Source organism: Eretmochelys imbricata, chromosome 7 (genome assembly GCF_965152235.1).
Source record: "Eretmochelys imbricata isolate rEreImb1 chromosome 7, rEreImb1.hap1, whole genome shotgun sequence".
Lineage (NCBI taxonomy): Eukaryota > Metazoa > Chordata > Testudines > Cheloniidae > Eretmochelys > Eretmochelys imbricata.
Genome location: NC_135578.1, coordinates 124,496,860 through 124,517,588, shown reverse-complemented (window position 1 = coordinate 124,517,588; position 20,729 = coordinate 124,496,860). Strand labels below are relative to the sequence as shown.

Sequence of the window (20,729 nt, the reverse complement as noted above, 5' to 3'; positions counted from 1 at the left end):
GGGGACCCGTGCTCAGCCCCACCTTCACCAGCTCGGGGCAGGGCTGCTCTGCGAACCCAGGTGTGCTCTGGCCCGCGAGCAGTGCGGACCCAGCAACGCGGCCTGCAGCCTTCGGGGCACAAGCCTGCTGCTAACCCGCGTCACAAACCCACATGCCGTGTCCGCTGCCCTGTGCCAAGAACACACCTGGCTCTGGTGTGGCCAGGCCCTGCCAGGTCAGCATGGGCGGGCAGGCCTCTGCCCCTCGCCCTGAACAGCCTCGCCCTGGCAGCCGCTGCAGCCCAGGGGTGTGGGGTGGGGGTCGCTGTGTTTCCCGGACACTTCCAGCCCCCAGAGAGGATGTGGTGTGGATGGCACTGTGGGGCTGAGGGCCAGGACCCAGGGAGAGGGCTCCCTGCTGGGGGAGCTGCCCAGGGGAGCCTGCTCGCTGCGGGGCCGTGCAGTGCGCTGGGACCTGGGGCTGGGCCTACCGACGGGAGCTGGGCTCTCAGACCTGCCCCCCCTCAGGGGCCAGGGGGTGCAGCCCAGGAGCCTCCCTCCCCCCCTTTGTTCCCACCTCCCTGTATCCCGGCTGCCTGGCTCTAGGGCTGATCAGTCAGAGCTGCTGCAGCTCCGACGCCCTTCCCCTCGGGATCCTGCTCCAGCCGCCTTCTGCGGGGCCAGGGGTCTGCCGCCGTGGGGGCACAGCGGCACCCAGGCAGCTGAGTGGATGGCACACCACGGCCTGCCGCCCTCCCCAGCCCCCAATGTTGAGACAGCGTGGGCTAGTGGGCAGGGCTGGGGCCAGGGACTCCTGGGTCCTCTCCCCAGCCCTGCCACTGCCTCCCTCAGCAGCCCCTCCTGCGGGAGAGAGGGAGCAGCCAGCGTCTGGGAGGGCTGGGAAGGGGCCTGGTGTTCAGGGTGGTGGGCAGGGTGAAGCCACCTAGCCGTCCCCCTCCCCGGCCCCTCGGGGCCCCTCTGCAGGGAGGGAGACAAACCATGACAGCTCATTGCTTTCCCTCGAGGGGCCGGCTGCTGCAGAGCCTAGGAGTCAGGCTGAACCAGGAGAAACCTGCCCCGAATCCACCCCGGGGCGCTCACTGATGCTCCCGCGCCTTCCCAGCACTCCCTGCTCTCCCCCGTCGCGGAGGCAGGACACAGCGCTCGGCTGAGGGGGGTCGGATTCTGAAGCTGCTTCCGCAGTTCTCTTGGCCCTGGAGAGTGAACCCAGCTCCTTGGTGAGGCCCCCTGGCTCCCCAGGGCCCCCCGGCTGCCTGGATGGCCCCCAGCTCCAGCACCAACAGCTCTGAGCCCTTGGGTGCTGCGGCCAGCGACTGCCTGGGGTACCTGACTGCTCAGAACCACTTGGCCAGGAACAGCACTGTGGGGGCCCACGCGACCCAGCCAGACCCCCAGCTCCTCCTGATCGGCGCCCAGCAGCAGGAGCCCGACTACGTGGCCATCCCCGTCACCGTCTTCTACAGCCTGCTCTTCGTCTTCGGGCTCCTGGCCAACGGGCTGAGCCTGCTGACGCTGCTGCGGAGCGGGCGCCTGAGGGCGAGCGCCGTGCGCTTCTACCTGCTGAGCCTGGCCACGGCCGACGTGCTGATGCTGCTCACCGTGCCGGGGACCCTGCACTGCTACTTCTGGCAGACTACCCCTGGGCCCCGAGCGACGCCGTCTGCAAGCTCTGCTTCATGGCCCGGCACCACCACCAGCTGGACCATCGTCGCCTTCACCGCGGAGCGCTACGCGGCCATCTGCCACCCCATGTGGGCCATGGCCGGCCTGCGGCGGTCCCGCATGGCCTACCTGCTGGCCCTCATTTGGCTGCTGGCCCTCCTGAGCTCGGCGCCCCTCGCCGTGGTCTACGGGAAGGCGTCAGCCTGCATCCTGGACTACACCTCCACCCGCCGGGAGAAGAGTGTCTTCCTCTCCACTGTCTGCGAGATGCTGGAGCCCGAGCCGTACGTCATCTACAAGAGCATCATCGAAGCGCGCAGTGTCCTCTGCTTCCTGCTCCCCCTGGCCGCCATCGTCACCTTCCACCTCCTCATCTTCCGCCACCTCAGCCAGACCCGCCGGCAGCGGGAGGAGATGGGCCTGACCCACCCCTGCTCAGGGGGCTTCTCTGCACAGGTCCACCAGCCCCCCATCGGAGAGGAAGGCCCGGCACCTCATGGGTGAGTGACAGCCTCTGAACGGCGCTCAGTGTTTCCCCAGCGCCTTCTGGCCCAGGGCCCTGCAGCACTTCCCTGGGGCAGGGCATGTCTTCAGCCCATTTCACAGGTGGGGAGGCTGGGGGGGGGGCCGCGGAAAGACCCCACGCTTCCAGACGTGGCCTCTCATCCCCAGTGACAAGTTCTAAGAGGCCACCTCTGAACACCTGGGGCCTGATACTTAGAGCTGCCGCATACCCGGAGCCCCCGGTCAGGATGCATGCTCGGCACCTCTGAAAGTCGGGCCCCAGCTGGCTCAGACCGAGCCCCAAACTCAGAGGCCACTTTCAGAATATCTGGGCCTAAGTGACTTGTCCAAGTCACAGGAGTCAGTGGCAGACCCGGGGCTCGATCCAATGTATTATCACACCCACGTACACAGAGCAGCGTCACATCCTGCTTGTTTTATCACATCGTGTACTGCCCCACGCACTGCACCTGGGGCGGTCCAGTGGACCTGGGCCTGGGGTGGTCTGGTGCACCCGGAGCGGTTCAGCGCGGCTGGGGCAGTCCAGTGAGGCTGGGATGGTCCAGTGGGCCTGGGGCAATGTGGGGGGCCTGGGAGGGTATCCTGCACCTCCTCCAGCCCCTTTGAAAAGCTAAACCATACTTTGAGACTCGTTTTAATCAGTAAAATAAATAATTTGTATTAACGAACTGGAGGGGTGAAAAGCTGCATAAATCCGACTGCCACATCCAATATCCAGGGTGCACCTAGGAGTTAACCAGCCCCCGTGCAGGGAGAGAACGTCAAGCCAATACATGCTCCTAGCAGAGTCATCCTGACAGCGTCAGCTGCTGATGCACCGGTCCCATCTGCCCCGCAGGAAGTGCAATCCTGACACGGCTGTTCTTGGTGTTGTGGCATGAACAGCGCAGGCCTCATTCGGGATCAGGCCCACTGGACCTGGCTCTGTGTGGTACAGACACACAGGGAGACGTGCTCCCTGCCCCAGGAGCTCACAGTCCACATGCAAAGCCCAGTGTAACCTATGCTATGGCACTGTGACCAGCACCTCCGGAACAAACAGACCGTCCTGTCTCCACTGTTCCTCAGACCCCTCCAGAAGGCTGAGCAGATGCCTCTGACTCCTTCCAGCCGCGCGTTCCGTTCCCGGGTTCTGCTCCACAGGTGGCTGGCTCGCTCAGCGCCCTGGCCTGGCGGGATGCTGGCCGCTAGTGGGGATTGCCAGTTCCCTCAAGCTCCCTTTGCAGGAAAGAATTCCTGCAGCCACGAATGGAGTCGGTCCCAGTGGCAGGCAGCCTCTGTGCCGAGCACAGTGAACACTCTCTATGCAAATCTCCCTTGTTGGTGGGCTCATCCCTCCTGGGGGCTGGAGCTGAGCCAAACCACAGGGTTCAGTCCCAACCTATCTACTTCCCTCATGGCCTGGCCCGGCCCCATCCATAACCAAGGCCCTGTGGCTCGTTCAGCATGCTGGACCTAAATTATTCGATAGGGACCCTGGAATCGCTTGGCAGGCACCAGAATTCAGTGGCTGTGCTCCCCCAGCCCTCTCTCCCTTACTGCCCCCTTCTGCCCAGTCCAGTGCAATCCGTACAGCTGGTTAATCAATCATTCATTGTATGCTGCCCCAGGATTTTCATTGTGCTGCAGGTTTCTGTGTGGTGGTGAGCAACGGCACTGTAGCAACTGGGACGGGCAGGCAGAGATCTGGGGTAGCTGGGCACGGCTGCTGGGGCATTCGGCACCGAGGGAAGTTGTGAGAGTTGATTTGGGGGGTTGGCGCACAGGAGGCAGCTGAGGATCGCAGCGCTGGGAGGGGCTGCATCTCCCCATCCCGCCCTCAGCTGGGCAGGGCAAGAGGAGGAAGGCTGAATTCCTCATTCCCCATCCCAGGAAACATTGACTGCAGCTCATGGCCCCTGAGCTCGTATCAGAACATAAGAATGGCCAGACTGCATCAGGCCAATGGTCCATCGAGCCCAGTGTCCTGTTTCACAGTGATCGGTGCCGGACGCTTCCGAGGAAATGAACAGAACAGGCCAATTATCGAGTGATCCATCCCCTGTCGTCCACTCCCAGCTTCTGGCAAACAGGGTCTTGGGGTTGTGTCCCTGGCCATCTTTGCTAATAGCCATTGATGAACCTGTCCTCCGGGAACTGATCTAGTTATTTTTTAACCTAGTTCCACTTTTGGCCTTCACAGTATCCCCTTGCAATGAGTTCCCCAGGCTGACTGTGCTTTGTGCATATATATATATATGCTTTGCAAATACTTCTTTGCGTGTGTTTTCTTTAAACCTGCTAGCTGTTAATTTCATTGAGTGATCTCTGACTCGTGTGTTATGTGAAGGGGTAAATAACACTTCCCTGCTCACTTCCTCCACATCAGTCATGTTGAACAGTGCCAGTCTTTTTAATCTTTTCTTGTATGGAAGCTGTTCCATACCCTGATCATGTTTGTTCCCCTTCTCTGTACTTTTCCCAATTCTAATATATCTTTTTAGAGATAGAGCCACCAGAACTGCCTTCACGGTGTGGGCGTGCCATAGATTTATAGAGAGGCATGATGATATTTTCTTTGTTATTATCTATCCCTTTCCTAATGGTTCCTAACATTCGGTTAGGTTGTTTGACAGCCACTGCACATTGAGTGGATGTTTTCATAGACTTAGCCATGGCAACTCCAAGATCTTTCTTGAGTGGGAACAGCTAATTTAGACCCCATCATTGAGTATGTACAGTTGGGATGATGTTTTCCAATGTGCATTACTTTGCATTTATCAACACTGAATTTCATCTGCTATTTTGTGGCCCAGTCACCCAGGTTTATGAGATCCCTTTGTAACTCTTCACAATCAGTTTAGAATTTAACTATATGAGTAATTTTGTATCATCTGCAAATTTTGTCACCTCACTCTTCACCCCCTTTTCCAGATCTTTTATGAATAGGTGGAACAGCACTAGTCCCTGTACAGATCCTTGGGGACTCTTTCCCCCACATTTTTCCATTGTGAAAACTGACCATTTATTCCTACCCTTTGTTTCCTGTCTTTTAACCGGTCACTGATCCTTGGGCGGTACCTTCCCTCTTATCCCATGACTCCTTAATTTGCTTAGGAGCCTTCGGTCAGGGACCTTGCCAAAGGTTTTCTGAAAGTCTAAGTACACTATATCTAGGGCCCTACCAAATTCATGGTCCATTTTGGCCAATTTCACTGTCATAGGATTCAAAAAATCGTATATTTCGTGATTTCAGCTATTTACATCTGAAATTTCACAGTGTTGTAATTGTCGGGGTCCTGACCCAAAAAGGAGTGGGGGGGTGGCAAGGTTATTGTAGGGGGGGTTGCGGTTCTACCACCCTTCTTCTGCCCTGCTGCTGGCGCTGGTGCTGCTTTCAGAGCTGGGCAGCTGGAGAGGGGCGGCTGCTGCTGGCCGGGAGCCCCGCTCTGAAGGCAGAGCCCCGCCAGCAGGAGCCCAGAAGTAAGGGTGGCCTGGTCTGGTATTCACAAAAAGAAAAGGAGGACGAGTGGCACCTTAGAGACTAACCAATTTATTTGAGCATCAGCTTTCGTGAGCTACAGCTCACTTCATCGGATGCATTCAGTGGCCACATCGGATGCAGTGAGCTGTAGCTCACGAAAGCTGATGCTCAAATAAATTGGTTAGTCTCTAAGGTGCCACTCGTCCTCCTTTTCTTCTTGCGAATACAGACTAACACGGCTGCTACTCTGAGAGCTGGTCTGGTATTGCCACCCTTACTTAACATAACAGTCCAGAGTCCAGTCAGCAGGCAATGGGATGGGTTTACTGGGGCCAAACAAGCATGTTCCAAAGCCCTTCACACAGTCGTGCTATCGCTATACGCTGATAGAGTTTTCCTCTTTCGCTCCCCCAGCTGGTTTTCTAGTCGCTGCTGGAACCCCCTCCTTCTCCTGACCCCAGCTCCCCACACCGACAGAGCTCCCTCTTCCCCCTCCCTCTTCTTGGCAAACTGAATTATATTTGCAGTGCCCCTCCCCTGGTACCACCCTTCCAGTGTATGGTCCTGTTCCGTTCTGGGGGTCTGGGGGTGATGGGACACCTCTTTTGTATCTGGTGGGAGAGGTAAGGAGCGGGGTTACTTGTGTCCAGGGTCACTTTTTTGCAGACTTTGCATCTTCTCTTAACACCTTCCTGCTGCTCGATTAGCCCCTTATCTTCTCTTGTTACTGAAAGGTGCAGCCTTGTGCTTTCCTTTACATTCTCTTGCTTGCTTATTTAGCTTGTTTAAAAGCAAGGACAGAAGCAAGATTATTATTGTTTAGTTTTTATTTTATTTACTTTACATTCTTCTAACGATCAGCAGTGAGATGGTTGAGTGTGGAGGGTTAAAATCTCAAGGAACCCCTCAAGATGAAATCCAGTAAACATAAAAAACATTTTAAGAGTAATCTCTCTGCCCATTAGCACTTGGCTGATTTCTGCCGATTTACATCCCATTTTCCTACTTCTAAAATGTTTTTCTCTTCCCTGTTTCTACATGACATAGTGACACTACCTATACAGAAAGCATTGTCACATGTACAAAAGAAATACTGAAAAAACAGGGAAATTAAACCATCTTTCTGATCTCTCTGTTATAGTGAGCTGAGGTGTTAACTGCGACAAGAGCAGGTTAAAAATATTCAAGTGGAAATGTGATTTTGAAGTTCGTCGTGATAAACAAGGTGTAATTTTTCTCTTCCAGAGCTGTGGTTTCAGGCTCTTTGCAGACTCAGGCAGGTGTCACTGTGTTGGTCACAGTTGGGTCACGTTTTGAAAGTTTACTTTGAAACCAAAAGGGCAGAGAGAGACATTTTTTTAATGAAATCTGAGTTTGTGGGTGCAACTGTGCATCAGGTTCTAAAAGAGGGACAATGATATGGTCATCTCCATGGTTGCATAATCCCATTATGCAAGGAGCCCTGTGCTATGCGGCTGGGCATTAATCTCTCTCCTCTCTTCCATGCAGGTGCTGTGGTGGCTGCGTTTTTCTTTTGCAACTTCCCTGACACGGCGTCATCCCTGATGCACGTTTACATTCACAGCTGGAGCACCAGCATCCTGGTGCTCTACACCTGGCTGAAGACCTACCTCTCACTGCCTCTCTGGTACCTCAACAGTGCCCTGGACCCCCTCCTCTTCTGCATCTCCTCAGCCTCCTTCCGCAACGCCTGCCATGAGAGCCTCCCCCCACTCCTGCCCTGGATCAGTAAGAAACTGCAAGGCTCCTGTGTCAGGTCGGGAGGGCAAGTGCCCAGGACTGGAAGATCTTTGTGGACCTTAAATTCCATGAAAGGGGAGCAAAGCAAATCCTCCAGAGATTCTCAGCCCAGTGAGCCACAGCTCCTTTCCTGTGGGAAGAGAGCGGGCCCATGAGCCTTGCCCAGTGGAAACACAGCCTGTGCACAACAGAGAAAGCCATGCATTATTCACAATGTCCTGGCACAATTGTGTGAGAGATACCCTGGTGCACATGCATTTGTGCTTGCACACTTTCCCCTCCTCCCAGGTGCTAGGGGACCAAGTGGAGGCTTACTGCAGCAGGATTGCAGCTGGTGTAACAGCTGACTAGCTAGCAGTTCCGCTGTTCCGTTGTTGCTCTTGTGTGGAAATCTGTTGCTGAGTTGTTTGCGGCGTGTTTGCTGTTGTGAGGCGTTTCAGTCACTATTGTGGTGCATGGCTCAGTCTGTGTGACACAGTGTAGGCTTTAGAGTAGCAGCCGTGTTAGTCTGTATCTGCAAAAAGAACAGGAGGACTTGTGGCACCTTCGAGACTAACCAATTTATTTGAGCATAAGCTTTCATGAAAGCTTATGCTCAAATAAATTGGTTAGTCTCTAAGGTGCCACAAGTTCTCCTGTTCTTAGTGTAGGCTTTGTACCTGCTTGAAATCTAGTTGTGTATTCTCTGGGCGGGCTAATATTTTGGAGGGCTATTGCAACAGGAGATAGGGACAGGTGGAGGGCAATGGCTCCCTCCTTCTCCAGTTAGGGTTTCCCCCAACCTCAGTTTGATCAGGTTTCCTTTGTTCCAAGAATGGATGCAAGATACTGATACGAATCCCAAAATCCTTTGGGACATGGAGTCAACTCCCCAAAATACCACAGAATCCCAGAGCAAACCCTGAGCTCCTTATGGTGCTATCTCCCGGTCCTTACTCAGACACAACTCCCACTGGAGCCTGGAGCCGGTATTTCCATGAAGGAGAGAATGGATCCAAAACCCTGGGTATACAATGGCAAGCTGGGCCTGGAGTCTCTGGCATGGTCCCTGGATTCTGCATGGCTGTGAGGCAGCAGTTGGGAAATTTGGCAGGAGCTTAATTTTAATTAAAAAGAGAGTTTTTAAATTAAATCTGAAAGTGCACAATCCAATCAGCAGTGTCCTCTGAGTTATTCTGATATTACATTCCATTTATTTGATGCTGTCCAACACTTTAGATGTTGGTAGTGAGAATATGTAACTCATTGGAGTGGCCAAGGGAGCTGCATGTGCATTTGAGAGAGACACACGAACACTGGGGCTTTTGGCATGAGGGTAGTAAGGAGGCAGCTGGACATGGTGAGACTGCACATTAGCTAAAAGATCGGCAGTGAAATAGTTAAACATATTGACATTTAAATAGTCTTTGGCATTAACACCCCATGTGATGATGGAGCAGCCCACCTTTCTCGGAGCCAGTCTTTCAGGCTGCCTGCTGCTTCTTGACCAAAACACTGCTTCACTTCACGTGGCCCATGTTTTCAAGATTACCTGTACAACCAGAAGAGACCTTGAGACATCATTGTTGGAAATGCAGGCTGAGATTGAGGAACACAGTTCTGTGGCAGGGATGGATTCTGTGGCAAATCCTATGGGCACAGAATACAAGGTCATATCCACAAGACAGAGTACAAGGTCATATCCACTGTGAATTTTTTTTTTTTTTTTTTTGCTTAATATCGTAGCTGACTCGGGTCAGAGGTTAGACTTTAATGGGGGTTTCCCTGAGTGAGGACTGAGAAAAAAGGCAAGATCTTATCAGGATCTGGCCTCATAAAAGAGTTGTGTCTGTCTGTATTGAAGGCTGTACATCAGAATACCAGCTTCTTGTTGCGTGTCACGCTACTGCTTCGGCAGCCCCAAATCAGGTTTGTTTCTTTCTGGCATAATGCATTGCAAACTGCTGCTTAATTCTCTGCCCACTCTCCTCATTCACTGTCTTCCTCATCCGTCTGCTCCTTACTCCTAGGTTTCTCTTTCCCAGATGGTTTTATTTTCCCAGATGCATCAGCTGCATTTATCCAAGTTGAATCTCATCTGTAATTCCCTGCCAATATTTCTAACATACATGACCTTTTGTATAATTTCTCTGTCCTCGCTGGCGGATGCAGCTTCTCTTAGTTTTGTATCATCTGGAGATTTTGTCGCGACCTGCTCCCTTTTTCAGCTCATTTAATAAATAAGAAAAGATGAGACCTACCACCCCACCACGAAGCACCTCACCAGACCCACCTCCAAGTCAGTCCATATGCCATGGTCATTTTGTGGCTCTATTATTGTTAGTTATTTGTAGAGCAGTTTCTAGTCTATGTGACCATGCTCCTATCCGAGACAGCTGGAATTCTATCGTTTAATATGATTTTGTGAATCACCGTATCCGGTGCTTTATTAAGGCCAGAAAACTGCTGTGTTCTTTGTCCAAAGATGGTCAATTCTGTCAAAAAAAAAAAAAACAACCCAGGTTTTTGGCATGACTTGCTCTTCCTACACCTCCAGTGTTGTTGATTGCTCATGTTCTGTCAGGCTCTAGGAGCCCAGTTTGTAAAGGTGGTGAGGTTTTATGGATCACTGAATCCAGCTGGTGATGTGGATGCTCAGCACCTCTGAAAATCAGGCCTTAAATGTTGCAAGCCAGATTATCCCCCTGAAAACTGCATAGCAGGATCTCTCCACATGCAGACCTCTGCCTGCTTAGGTGGACGTTTGTATGTGTGTTGTCTCTGTGGCACGTTCCTCCCCTTCCCCTGCACAGGAGCTGTGCAAGTTGGGAGGGAGTGGATTCTGGCTGGGCACCTTCCCTCAAGTCATGGAGGTAACCAACATGAGCTAAGGGGACCCCGGAGTGAAGGACCTGGTTTCCTCAGCAGGGGAACCAAGCCACCACGGCAGGAATTCTAAAGGCACTCGGTGAGTTCCAGCTCCCTCTCTGCCCTCCCCTACATCACGCACCAGTGGTTCTCAAACCTTTTTTTTCGCGAACCACTTGAAAATTGCTGAGGGTCTCAGCGGACCACTTAATGATCTTTCCAAATGTTGTTTGTACCCTTAGCTGTTGTAAAGTGCAGCCACAGCCCTGGAGCTGGGGAAAGTCGTCTCTTTCTCTGGCTGCCAGAGCCCAGCATGTCCAAAATTTCCCCCACCCCCTCTTCTCACCCCACTGCCCCCTATTCCCCCAAGGCCACCTTACATGTGCATCTTCTCCAGGGTCCAGACCTAATTAGTGGAGCCATGCCTGTGCGGCTCCACTAATTAGGTGGGTGGCCCTTTGTTCTCTTGTGTGCAGCCGCCCAGGTGGGCACCTCAGAGGGAACTGTCCACGGACCTCCTGAATGGAGCTCGCGGACCACAGTCTGAGAACCTCTGACGTAGGCTAATGGGAGAATGGGTCCCACAGTGACTTCTCCTCTTACTGCCGACCCCTGGTTTGACTTAGGTAGGAGTTATCCTCCCCGGCCAGACTCGCCCCTCAGTTGCTCAGTGAACTGGGAATGACGTCAGGCCAGGCTGGGCTCTGCTGCACCCGTGTAAATCCAGACTAACTGGCTTGACGTCAGTGGAACCAGGTGTAACAGCCGGGGTGGCCCCAGCAGAACGGAGCGGGGGGCCGGGGGTACGAGCGGTGTCTCAGATCTGCCTCGGACTGTTCCGCCCTGTAGTGTGGGCAAGCCCTTCCCCCTGTGCGGCCCCTGGCTGTGCAACGGGGACAAGGACCCCGACCCCCTTTGGAGGGGCCCTGGCCTGCCCATGTGCTGAGGGCTGCAGCGAGGGGGGGACCTGAGGTACCCCCCTGCCCCTGGCCACACAGAGGGGCTGCCACGTCCCCACTGCCTCGGCCTGTGCCAGCCCGGGCAGCGTTGGCAGCTGGGGAACCCCTGCCCGCACCCCCCCCACACGCAGGGGCTGCTCCACCCCCACCCCCGCGGCTTCCCCGCCCTGGGGCGTGTCCTCAGCCTGGGGGCGGGGCCTGCTGATCCCCCTCCCACTCAGGAAAACTACAACCCCCAGGACCCTTTGCGCACCCGGCGGCCCCCTCCCGGCCAGCGCGCGGGTCGTCTGTTGACTATTCGAACCGGCCAATGGCGGCCCCGCCCTTTGGGGGCCCCGCCCCGGGACGGCGCTCGCTCCAGCCAATCGCTTTGCAGGGGCTGGGGCGCGGAGGGCCAATGGGGAAGCGGAGCGGCAGGTATGAGATGGCGGCGGGGAGCCGAGGAGCCGCTGCGCGCCGGGGTGGCAGGTAGGTGCGCGGCCGGGGGGTCCGACCCGACCCGACCCGACCCCACCCGACCCCACCCCACCCCACGCGCCTCGGCCTCGGCCTCGGCCTCGGCCTCTGGCTGGCTCCGGCGGGGGCCTGAGGGAGACCCGGGGCCGGGGGGGCCGGAAGGGAGAACGCTGCTGGGGGCGAACCGCCCCGCCCCCCCGGCGCCGGTTGGCGGGGCGCGAGCAGGCCGCGGCTCCTGCGCTGCCCCCCCCCCCGCCCCCCCCCCCCAGTGTGTCCCCGCCGCAGCCGGTTCGGCGCCCGCCGCAAGCCCAGCCGGCGGCCTCGGGGCACCTCGGAGACGAGCCCGCCTGTTGGCGCCTAAGCTGCCCCGGCGCCCGCCCCGCGACATGCCGCCCCCCCCCCCGCACTTGAAAGACAAAAAGTTTTGCAAATGGCCGTGTGACAAAGCGAACTCCAGCTCAGCGAGCGGGTGGTATTTTGTCAACAACGGGGCCAATAAGGAGCATTTACACATGCTGACTTTTAGTGACAAGGCCGTGTGGACACAGCCTTGTCGCTAAAAGCTGCGTGGTGTAGACACGCCCTCTGAATAGATCTTCCAAACTTGAAGAGCTCTGTGGCGCTTGAAAGCTTGTCTCTCTTGCTGGCACACATTAGTCCACCAAAACAGTGGTTCTTAACCAGGAGTCCGGAGAGGTCTTCCAGAGGGTACATCAACGCCTCTAGATATTTGCCTAGTTTTACAACAGGCTACATAAAACACTAATGAAGTCAGTACAAACTCAAATTTCATACTGACAATGGCTTGTTTATACTGCTCTATATGCTGAAATGTAAGTACAATATTTACATTCCAAACAATTTATTTTATAATTGCATGGTAAAAATGAGAATCGACCATTATTCAGTAATAGCGTGCTGTGCCTCTTTTGTGTTTCAATGTCTGATATGGTAAGCAAGTTGTTTTTAAGTGAGGTGATGCTTTGGGTACGCAAGACAAAGCAGACTCCTCAAATGGGTAGAGTAGTCTGTAAGGGCTGAGAACCACTGCAATAAAAGATCCACTCACCCACCTGGTCTCTAATATCCTGAGACCAATACGGCTACACTAACCCTGTGTACAAATGCCTACTAAGAGACCACCTCTGCCCCAGAGAGCTCACAGTCTAAACAGCCAAACCAAAAGAGGGAAGTACAAGTGCAATACCTATTTGAGAGGAAAACTGAGGCAAATGGAGTTGAGGTGAGTGTGTGGGTCTGCAGGAAGCTTGTGGCAGAGCTCCTGCCTCCTGGTTCAGTGCATCTTGTCTCTCTGAAAATGCCTTATCTGAGGGCAATCTTGCTATCATTCACCCCTCTACCCCCCACCCTGGGCAGTGACACTTGCTTAAAATCTAGCATGGAGACAGACTTACTTAAAAAAAAAAAAACCAAACAAAAAACCCACAACACATTCCTGTCCTGTTGGGCAACCCTCCAGACCCAAGCTCCAGCAGGGTTCTTTCTGCAGTTATTTCTATGACTGCATGTAACACCCCCTCCTGTTCTTATCCAGGGCTTTGTTGGGCTCGGACAGCAGGATCCTTGTTCTTCTACACTCCAGTACATTGTCTGGTCGGAAGAGGGGGTGGGGTAGCATTACTTGCCCACACAATCCAAAGCAGCATCTAGGTGCCTCCGTCTACCAGCCTAGCCAGTGTCCTTGTTCTAGTGATCATGTGCATGGCACTGTGTAAAATGTCACCCCACATTTGAACTGGGGTATGTCTTTGTGTCCAGAGGTGCCAATCAGGAATTGATTCCTCATTGAGCTGGGCACTGTGTGCAGGAAATAACAAGCCCCTGCCCCCAAATAGCTTACAGTGTAAGCCAGAGGGTTCCCAAAGTGTGGGGTGCAACCTCTCTAGGGAGGCATGGAGGAGTGTCGGGGGGTGCAGCCCAAGAAACCCTGCCCAGGGGTGGGGAGGGAGCGCCATGAAGCCCTCCCTGCTCTGATCCTGCCTCCAGCTGCATCCCTGGTCCCGGCCTTGGTGCGGTTCTACTCCAATCCCCACACTAGCCGCTGGTCGTGGCTCCATTCCCTAACTGGGACCAATGCTGGGAGCAAAGCCGGGAGCGGAGCTGCACCTGGCTGCAGCTCTGCTCCCGCTCCAGCCTCGGCCCCTGGCTGTGGCACCTCTCCCGGCCACAAACCTGGCCTTAGCCTTAACCACCTTACTGCTGTTCCTCCTCTTTCTCTTCTTCCCTCCTCCCCCCACTGCCCCGGTGTGGGGACACAGACAAGTAAGGGCGGGGGGGGGGGTTAGGGAAAGCTCATCTAAGTGTATAACCAGTGGAGAAAACAAAGGGGGGGGCAGATTGGCACTGAAATGGCTCTTTGATGTATTAAGTAGCAGTCACACTGAAGTCCACCAAGTCTTGATGATGTGACACATTTGGCCCCCATTGCTCCTTTCCTGGCCATAGCTGGTGTTGGACACTTCTCCCTCCTCAGCAAATAGCGTGCGCGCGCGCGCGCGCTCTCTCTCTCTCTCTCTCTCTCTCTCTCTCTCTATATATATATATATTTTTTTAGCAGGTTCATGCAGCTTTCTCTTAGTTACTTTAGAACCTATTCTCCTTTAGTTCTTTCTCTCACCTCTGGCTCTGGGACTTTGGCTTCTGGAGATAGGTCCATTTGCCTGCGTCACTCCCATTCTGTTGCTTTCAGGCATTGTGCTTTCTGTGAGGCCCTTGCATAGAGCCAGCAAGCACACATCCTGGTTAAATTGCAGAACTGAACCAAACTTGCATAAAATTACTCTCTAAACTGTTCACAGTGCCCCTTCTCTGTTCCATACAGAGTTCTGTTCTCCATAATCCAAGCTGTCTGTATGAATCAGTGTGGGGGAAGTAACTGGGAGAAAGACAGGTTTCAGAGCAGCAGCCCTGTTAGTCTGTATCCGCAAAAAGAACAGGAGGACTTGTGCACCCTAGAGACGAACACATTTATTTGAGGTTTTGGCTTTCATTTTGTTTTTCAACACAAGTGTTGGCTTCTCCCACAGGGGGTGTTGCAGCCCCATCACCCTGTGGGGCAGGGCAGCAAATCCTCTTGGTCACCACCATATAAGTGGCATCTGACAGGTAACACATGCATCCGATGAGGTGAGCTGTAGCCCACAAGAGCTGATGCTCCAATAACCTTGTTAGTCTCTTAGGTGCCACGCACCCCCTGTTCTGTTTGGGGAGAACGATGGAGGCTATTGCAGCCCATCCAGCTGTTTGTTTCAAAGGCTTATGGCCTGGTGGGATCCTCCGCCTCTGTGGGCTGCAGCTTTTCTCAGGACGACGCTATTTTATTATCTGCACTTGGCAGGAAAGTTGCATCCTTCTCTTCCTGATGCAGAGCCCTTGCTCCAGTGCTCCTGGCCTTTCCCACCTCCTGGTTGGGTGAGAGCAGTGTGCACTACGTGGGGGCGTTCTCCTCACACCATTCAGAAATGGCAGTTCATGCAGAATGAGGCAGGCTGCTCACTAAGAGCACAGCACAGGGGTAATTGGCTGCCAGCCCTCTCCCAAGAGACGTTTTAATGGGTTTGCCTTTGGCTTCCCAGCAAGACCTCCCCTCTCTCCCTGTGTAATGACATGGCAGGTGTGATCCTCTGAGGCAGGAAGTTCTGGGTGGCTCTGGACCTGGCTTCTCCCCCGGGTTTGCCAGAGCTCAGCTTTGATCCTGACATTATTCTGCTTTGTTGTGGAGACTTCTCAACATTTCGCGGGTGGGGTTGGTACTCTGCAGGGGACAGCTGGGTTATGGGCTGGCTCATGCTTTAGGGTGGGAGAGGCGCTTTGAGGAGGACCCTCCTTAGACTCACTTCTGTCTGGAACTTTTTTAACATGTTTGATTTAATGTGTGTAATTTACTTTTGTAAAAGTGCTGAGGGGATTATTGATAGTGCAGGAATCTCAGTCAGTGCTCCCTGGGCTTGGTTGAGTACATGGAAGAGAAATCTGATGCATCCCTCTGGTCGTGGTTCAGTCACAAAATACATGTTTCAGGGTGGGGGGACTCCCCCACCAATTTCCAGATTCTGAGGAACAGCTTTTTTTCCCCCTGACATCAACTGCCTTGCGTCCATACAAGTTATTTTTTGATTTATCTCTTGTCTTATCCTGCTTTAATCCTCTTTGCAAGCGGCATAACACTAGTCGGGAATGAGTATATATTCTGGTATATGGTTCATGTGGATACATCCCCATTTTGAATTAACTACCTCACTTCAAGCTGTCCTCCCACTGCTATCCCACTCTGTAGTACTTTATACCTAGACTAGCCCGTCTGTTTACCCATGTGCCCTCCACTGCTCCAGGGTCCTCTTGTCCGGATGTCACCTGCCTATTTAAATGCTGTTTGCAGTGGTGTTGTAGCCACATTGATCTCAAGAAATGAGAGATACAAGCTAGGTAAGGTAATATCTTTTATTGGACCAACTTCTTTTGGTGTTTGGTTGAAGGTCCAAACTTTCAGGTTCTAAAGTTTGTACTTTCCACCAACAGGAGTTGGTCCAATAAAAGATATTTCCTTACCTACCTTGTCTCTGTCTCTCTCCTCTCTCTTTAATTGCTAGCATATGGCCAGGTATGCCCCTTTGTGATTCTACCCCTTGGTAAGTTCACATACCTGAAGTCCATTCTAGCAGCCATGCCTGTATTTCTGTGTGGTCCTGTCTGGAGGGCCTGGGTGTCTTTGCCCTCTGGGGAGAGGAGCATGTCAACCCCCATCTTAACAGCCCTTACCAGGATGTGGATATCTACAAGTGGCTATTGGAACAATTGTGGGAAAAGGGGCACTCCTGGGACGCACCCCTGTGCCCACCAAAGCTCAAGCAGAACTATGAAAACGGGACCAAAAGAGGGACCAAAACAAGCCCATCAGTAATGCTCCTGCTACATGTGCATATTCAGAGGAGCTGGATTGGATTTTTGCCAGGTCACCGCAGAATCCTGCTATGTTGTGGCTGTTTAGAACTGGCCACAGACCCTGTGAAGAAATTTCCCCAGACAGCTACGATATTTTCAGCACACCTGAGCCAGAGACCCATGAAGAGACACTCCCTGAGACCCAGGTGGATTGCTAGCCGCACACTACTGGGAAGGAAACCTCTACCAGTAAGTATTCCATGTTGCGTTACAATAAACTGTCTGGGTACTGACTGTATAGGAGGATTTAAGTAACTTTGTTCCAGGGACTGCTAGATGCTGCCTTGTTGTCCAGATACCAGTAGTCATAGAATCATAGGACTGGAAGTGACCTTGAGAGGTCATCTAGTCCAGTCCCCTGCACTCGTGGCAGGACTAAGTATTATCCAGACCATTTCTGACAGGTGTTTGTCTAGCCTGCTCTTAAAAATCTCCAATGACGGAGATTCCACAGCCTCAGGCAATTTATTCCAGTGCTTAACCACCCTGAGAGTTAGGAATTTTTTTCCTAATGTCCAACCTAAACCTCCCTTGCTGCAATTTAAGCCCATTGCTTCTTGCCCTATCCTCAGGGGTTAACAAGAACAATTTACCTCCTTGGAACAATCTTTTATGTACTTGAAAACTGTTATGTCCCCTCTGTCCTCTTTTTCCAGACTAAACAAACCCAATTTTTTTCAGTCTTCCCTCATAGGTCATGTTTTCTAGACCTTTAATCATTTTTGTTGCTCTTCTCTGGACTCTCTCCAGTTTGTCCACATCTTTTCTGAAATGTGGCCCCCAGAACCGGACACAATGCTCCAGTTGAGGCCAAATCAGTGCAGAGTAGAAGAACTACTGCTCATGCCTTGCTTACAACACTCCTGCTAAGACATCCCAGAGTGATATTTGCGCCTTTTTTTTTTTTTTTTTTTTGCAACAGCGTTACACTGTTGACTTGTAGTTAGCTTGTGGTCCACTATGACCCTCCGATCCCTTTCCACAGTACTCCTTCCTAGGCAGTCATTTCCTATTGTGTATGTGTGCAACTGATTGTTCCTTCCTAAGTGGAGTACTTTGCATTTGTCCTTATTGAATTTCATCCTATTTACTTCAGACCATTTCTCCAGTTTGTCCAGATCATTTTGAATTTTAATCTTAGCCTCCAAAGCACTTGCAGCCCCTCCCAGCTTGGTATCATCCGCAAACTTTATAAGTGTACTCTGCAAGCCAGTATCTAAATCATTGATGAAGATATGGAACAGAACCAGTCCCAGAACTGACCCTTGTGGGACCCCACTTTTTATGCCCTTCCAGCATGACTCTGAACCACTAACTACTCTCCGCAAATGGTTTTCCAACCAGTTTTGCACCCACCTTATAGTAGCTCCATCTAGGTTGCATTTCCCTAGTTTGTTTATGAGAAGGTCATGCAAGACAGTATCAAAAGCTTTACTAAAGTCAAGGTATACCACGTCTACCGCTTCCCCCCATCCACAAGGCTTGTAACCCATCAAAGAAATCGATCAGGTTGGTTTGACACTATTTGTTCTTGACAAATCCAAATGCTGATTGTTACTTATCACCTTATTATCTTCTAGATGTTGGCAAATTGATTGCTTAAGTATTTGCTCCATTATCTTCACGAACAAGGTCAGCTCCCAGACTACTGCACTGGGCAGCACAGCATGGGGAGGAGGTGACCAGCCCTCTGTGGAGAAAAGTGGTTCGGGACTATTTAGAAAAGCTGGACGAGCACAAGTCCATGGGGCTGGATGCGCTGCATCCAAGAGTGCTAAAGGAGTTGGCGGATGTGATTGCAGAGCCATTGGCCATTATCTTTGAAAACTCATGGCGATCGGGGGAAGTTCCAGACGACTGGAAAAAGGCTAATGTAGTGCCCATCTTTAAAAAAGGGAAGAAGGAGGATCCTGGGAACTACAGGCCAGTCAGCCTCACCTCAGTCCCTGGAAAAATCATGGAGCAGGTCCTCAAGGAATCAATTCTGAAGCACTTAGAGGAGAGGAAAATGATCAGGAACAGTCAGCATGGATTCACCAAGGGCAAGTCATGCCTGACTAATCTAATTGCCTTCTATGATGAGATAACTGGCTTTGTGGATGAGGGGAAAGCAGTGGACGTGTTATTCCTTGACTTTAGCAAAGCTTTTGAGACGGTCTCCCACAATATTCTTGCCAGCAAGTTAAAGAAGTATGGGCTGGATGAATGGACTATAAGGTGGATAGAAAGTTGGCTAGATTGTCGGGCTCAACAGGTAGTGATCAATGGCTCCATGTCTAGTTGGCAGCCGGTATCTAGCAGAGTGCCCCGAGGGTCAGTCCTGGGGCCGGTTTTGTTCAGTATCTTCATTAATGATCTGGAGGATGGTGTGGATTGCACCCTCAGCAAGTTTGCAGATGACACTAAACTGGGAGGAGAGGTAGGTACGCTGGAGGGTAGGGATAGGATACAGAGGGCCCTAGACAAATTGGAGGATTGGGCCAAAAGAAATCTGATGAGGTTCAACAAGGACAAGTGCAGAGTCCTGCACTTAGGACAGAAGAATCCCATGCACCGCTACAGACTAGGGACCTAATGGCTCGGCAGCAGTTCTGCAGAAAAGGACTTAGGGGTTACAGTGGACGAGAAGCTGGATATGAGTCAACAGTGTGCCCTTGTTGCCAAGAAGGCCAATGGCATTTTGGGATGTATATGCAGGGGCATTGCCAGCAGATCGAGGGACATGATCGTTCCCCTCTATTTGACATTGGTGAGGCCTCATCTGGAGTACTGTCCAGTTTTGGGCCCCACACTAGAAGAAGGATGTGGAAAAATTGGAGAGAGTCCAGCGGAGGGCAACAAAAATGATTAGGGGACTGGAACACATGACTTATGAGGAGAGGCTGAGGGAACTGGGATTGTTTAATCTGCGGAAGAGAAGAATGTGGGGGGGATTTGATAGCTGCTTTCCACTATCTGAAAGGCGGTTCCAAAGAGGATGGATCTAGACTGTTCTCAGTGGTAGCTGATGACAGAGCAAGGAGTAATGGTCTCAAGTTGCAGTGGGGGTGGTTTAGGTTGGATATTAGGAAAAACTTTTTGACTAGGAGGGTGGTGAAACACTGGAATGCATTACCTAGGGAGGTGGTGGAATCTCTTTCCTTAGATATTTTTAAGGTCAGGCTTGACAAAGCCCTGTCTGGGATGATTTAGTTGGGGATTGATCCTGCTTTGAGCAGGGGGTTGGACTAGATGACCTCCTGAGGTCCCTTCCAACCCTGATATTCTATGATTCTTTCTGGGGTCAGAAGTTAAGCTGACTGGTCTGTAATTCCCTGGGTTGGACTTATTTCCCTTTTGTAGATGGGCATTATATTTACCCTTTTCCAGTCTTTAGGAATCTCTCTCGTCTTCTATGACTTGTCAAAGATAATTGCCAATGGTTCAGATATCTCCTCAGTCAGCTCCTTGAGTATTCTAGGATGCAGTTCATCAGGCCCTGGTGACTTGAAGACATCTATTTTGTTTAAGTAACTTTTAACTTGTTCTTTCCCTATTTTTAGCCTCTCTTGATCCGACCTCATTTTTACCGGCATTCACTGTTAGATGTCCAATCACCACCAACCTTCTCGATGAAAACTGAAACAAAGAAGTCATTAAGCACCTCTGCCATTTCCACATTTTCTATTATTGTTTTCCCCCATTCATTAACAGGCCTACCCTGTCCTTGGTCTTCCTATGAATACATTAGAAGCAAGAGGATGTTTTCTTGTTAGCCTTATATCTCTAGCTAGTTTGACCTCATTTTGTGCCTTGGCCTTTCCAATTTTGTCCCTACATACTTGTGTTATTTGTTTATATTTATGCTTTGTAATTTGACCTAGTTTCAACTTTTTAGAGAACTCTTTTTTGATTTTTAGATTATGAAGATCTGGTTAAGCCAGGGTGGTCTCTTGCCATACTTCATGTGTTTCCTACACAGTGGGATAGTTTGCTTTTGTGCCCTTAATAATGTCTCTCTGAAAAACTGCCAACTGTATTCAATTGTTTTTCCCCTTACGCTTGCTTCCCATGGGATTTTACTTACCAGCTCCCTGAGTTTGCTAAAGTCTACC

At 51.9% G+C, this 20,729-nt stretch overlaps 1 protein-coding gene across 3 annotated transcripts in view; it reads left to right on the top strand.

Annotated features, from left to right (window-relative positions):
* Positions 1-11,607: 11,607 nt before the first annotated feature.
* ARHGAP19 (Rho GTPase activating protein 19) overlaps positions 11,608-20,729 on the top strand; it is a 57,780-nt gene continuing 48,658 nt past the window's right edge. For all 3 annotated transcript variants that reach the window (XM_077823349.1, XM_077823347.1, XM_077823346.1), the window contains exon 1: positions 11,608-11,685. In XM_077823349.1, the coding sequence (XP_077679475.1) occupies positions 11,615-11,685 (71 nt within the window). In that variant the 5' untranslated portion in view covers positions 11,608-11,614. The remainder of the gene's footprint in view (positions 11,686-20,729) is intronic.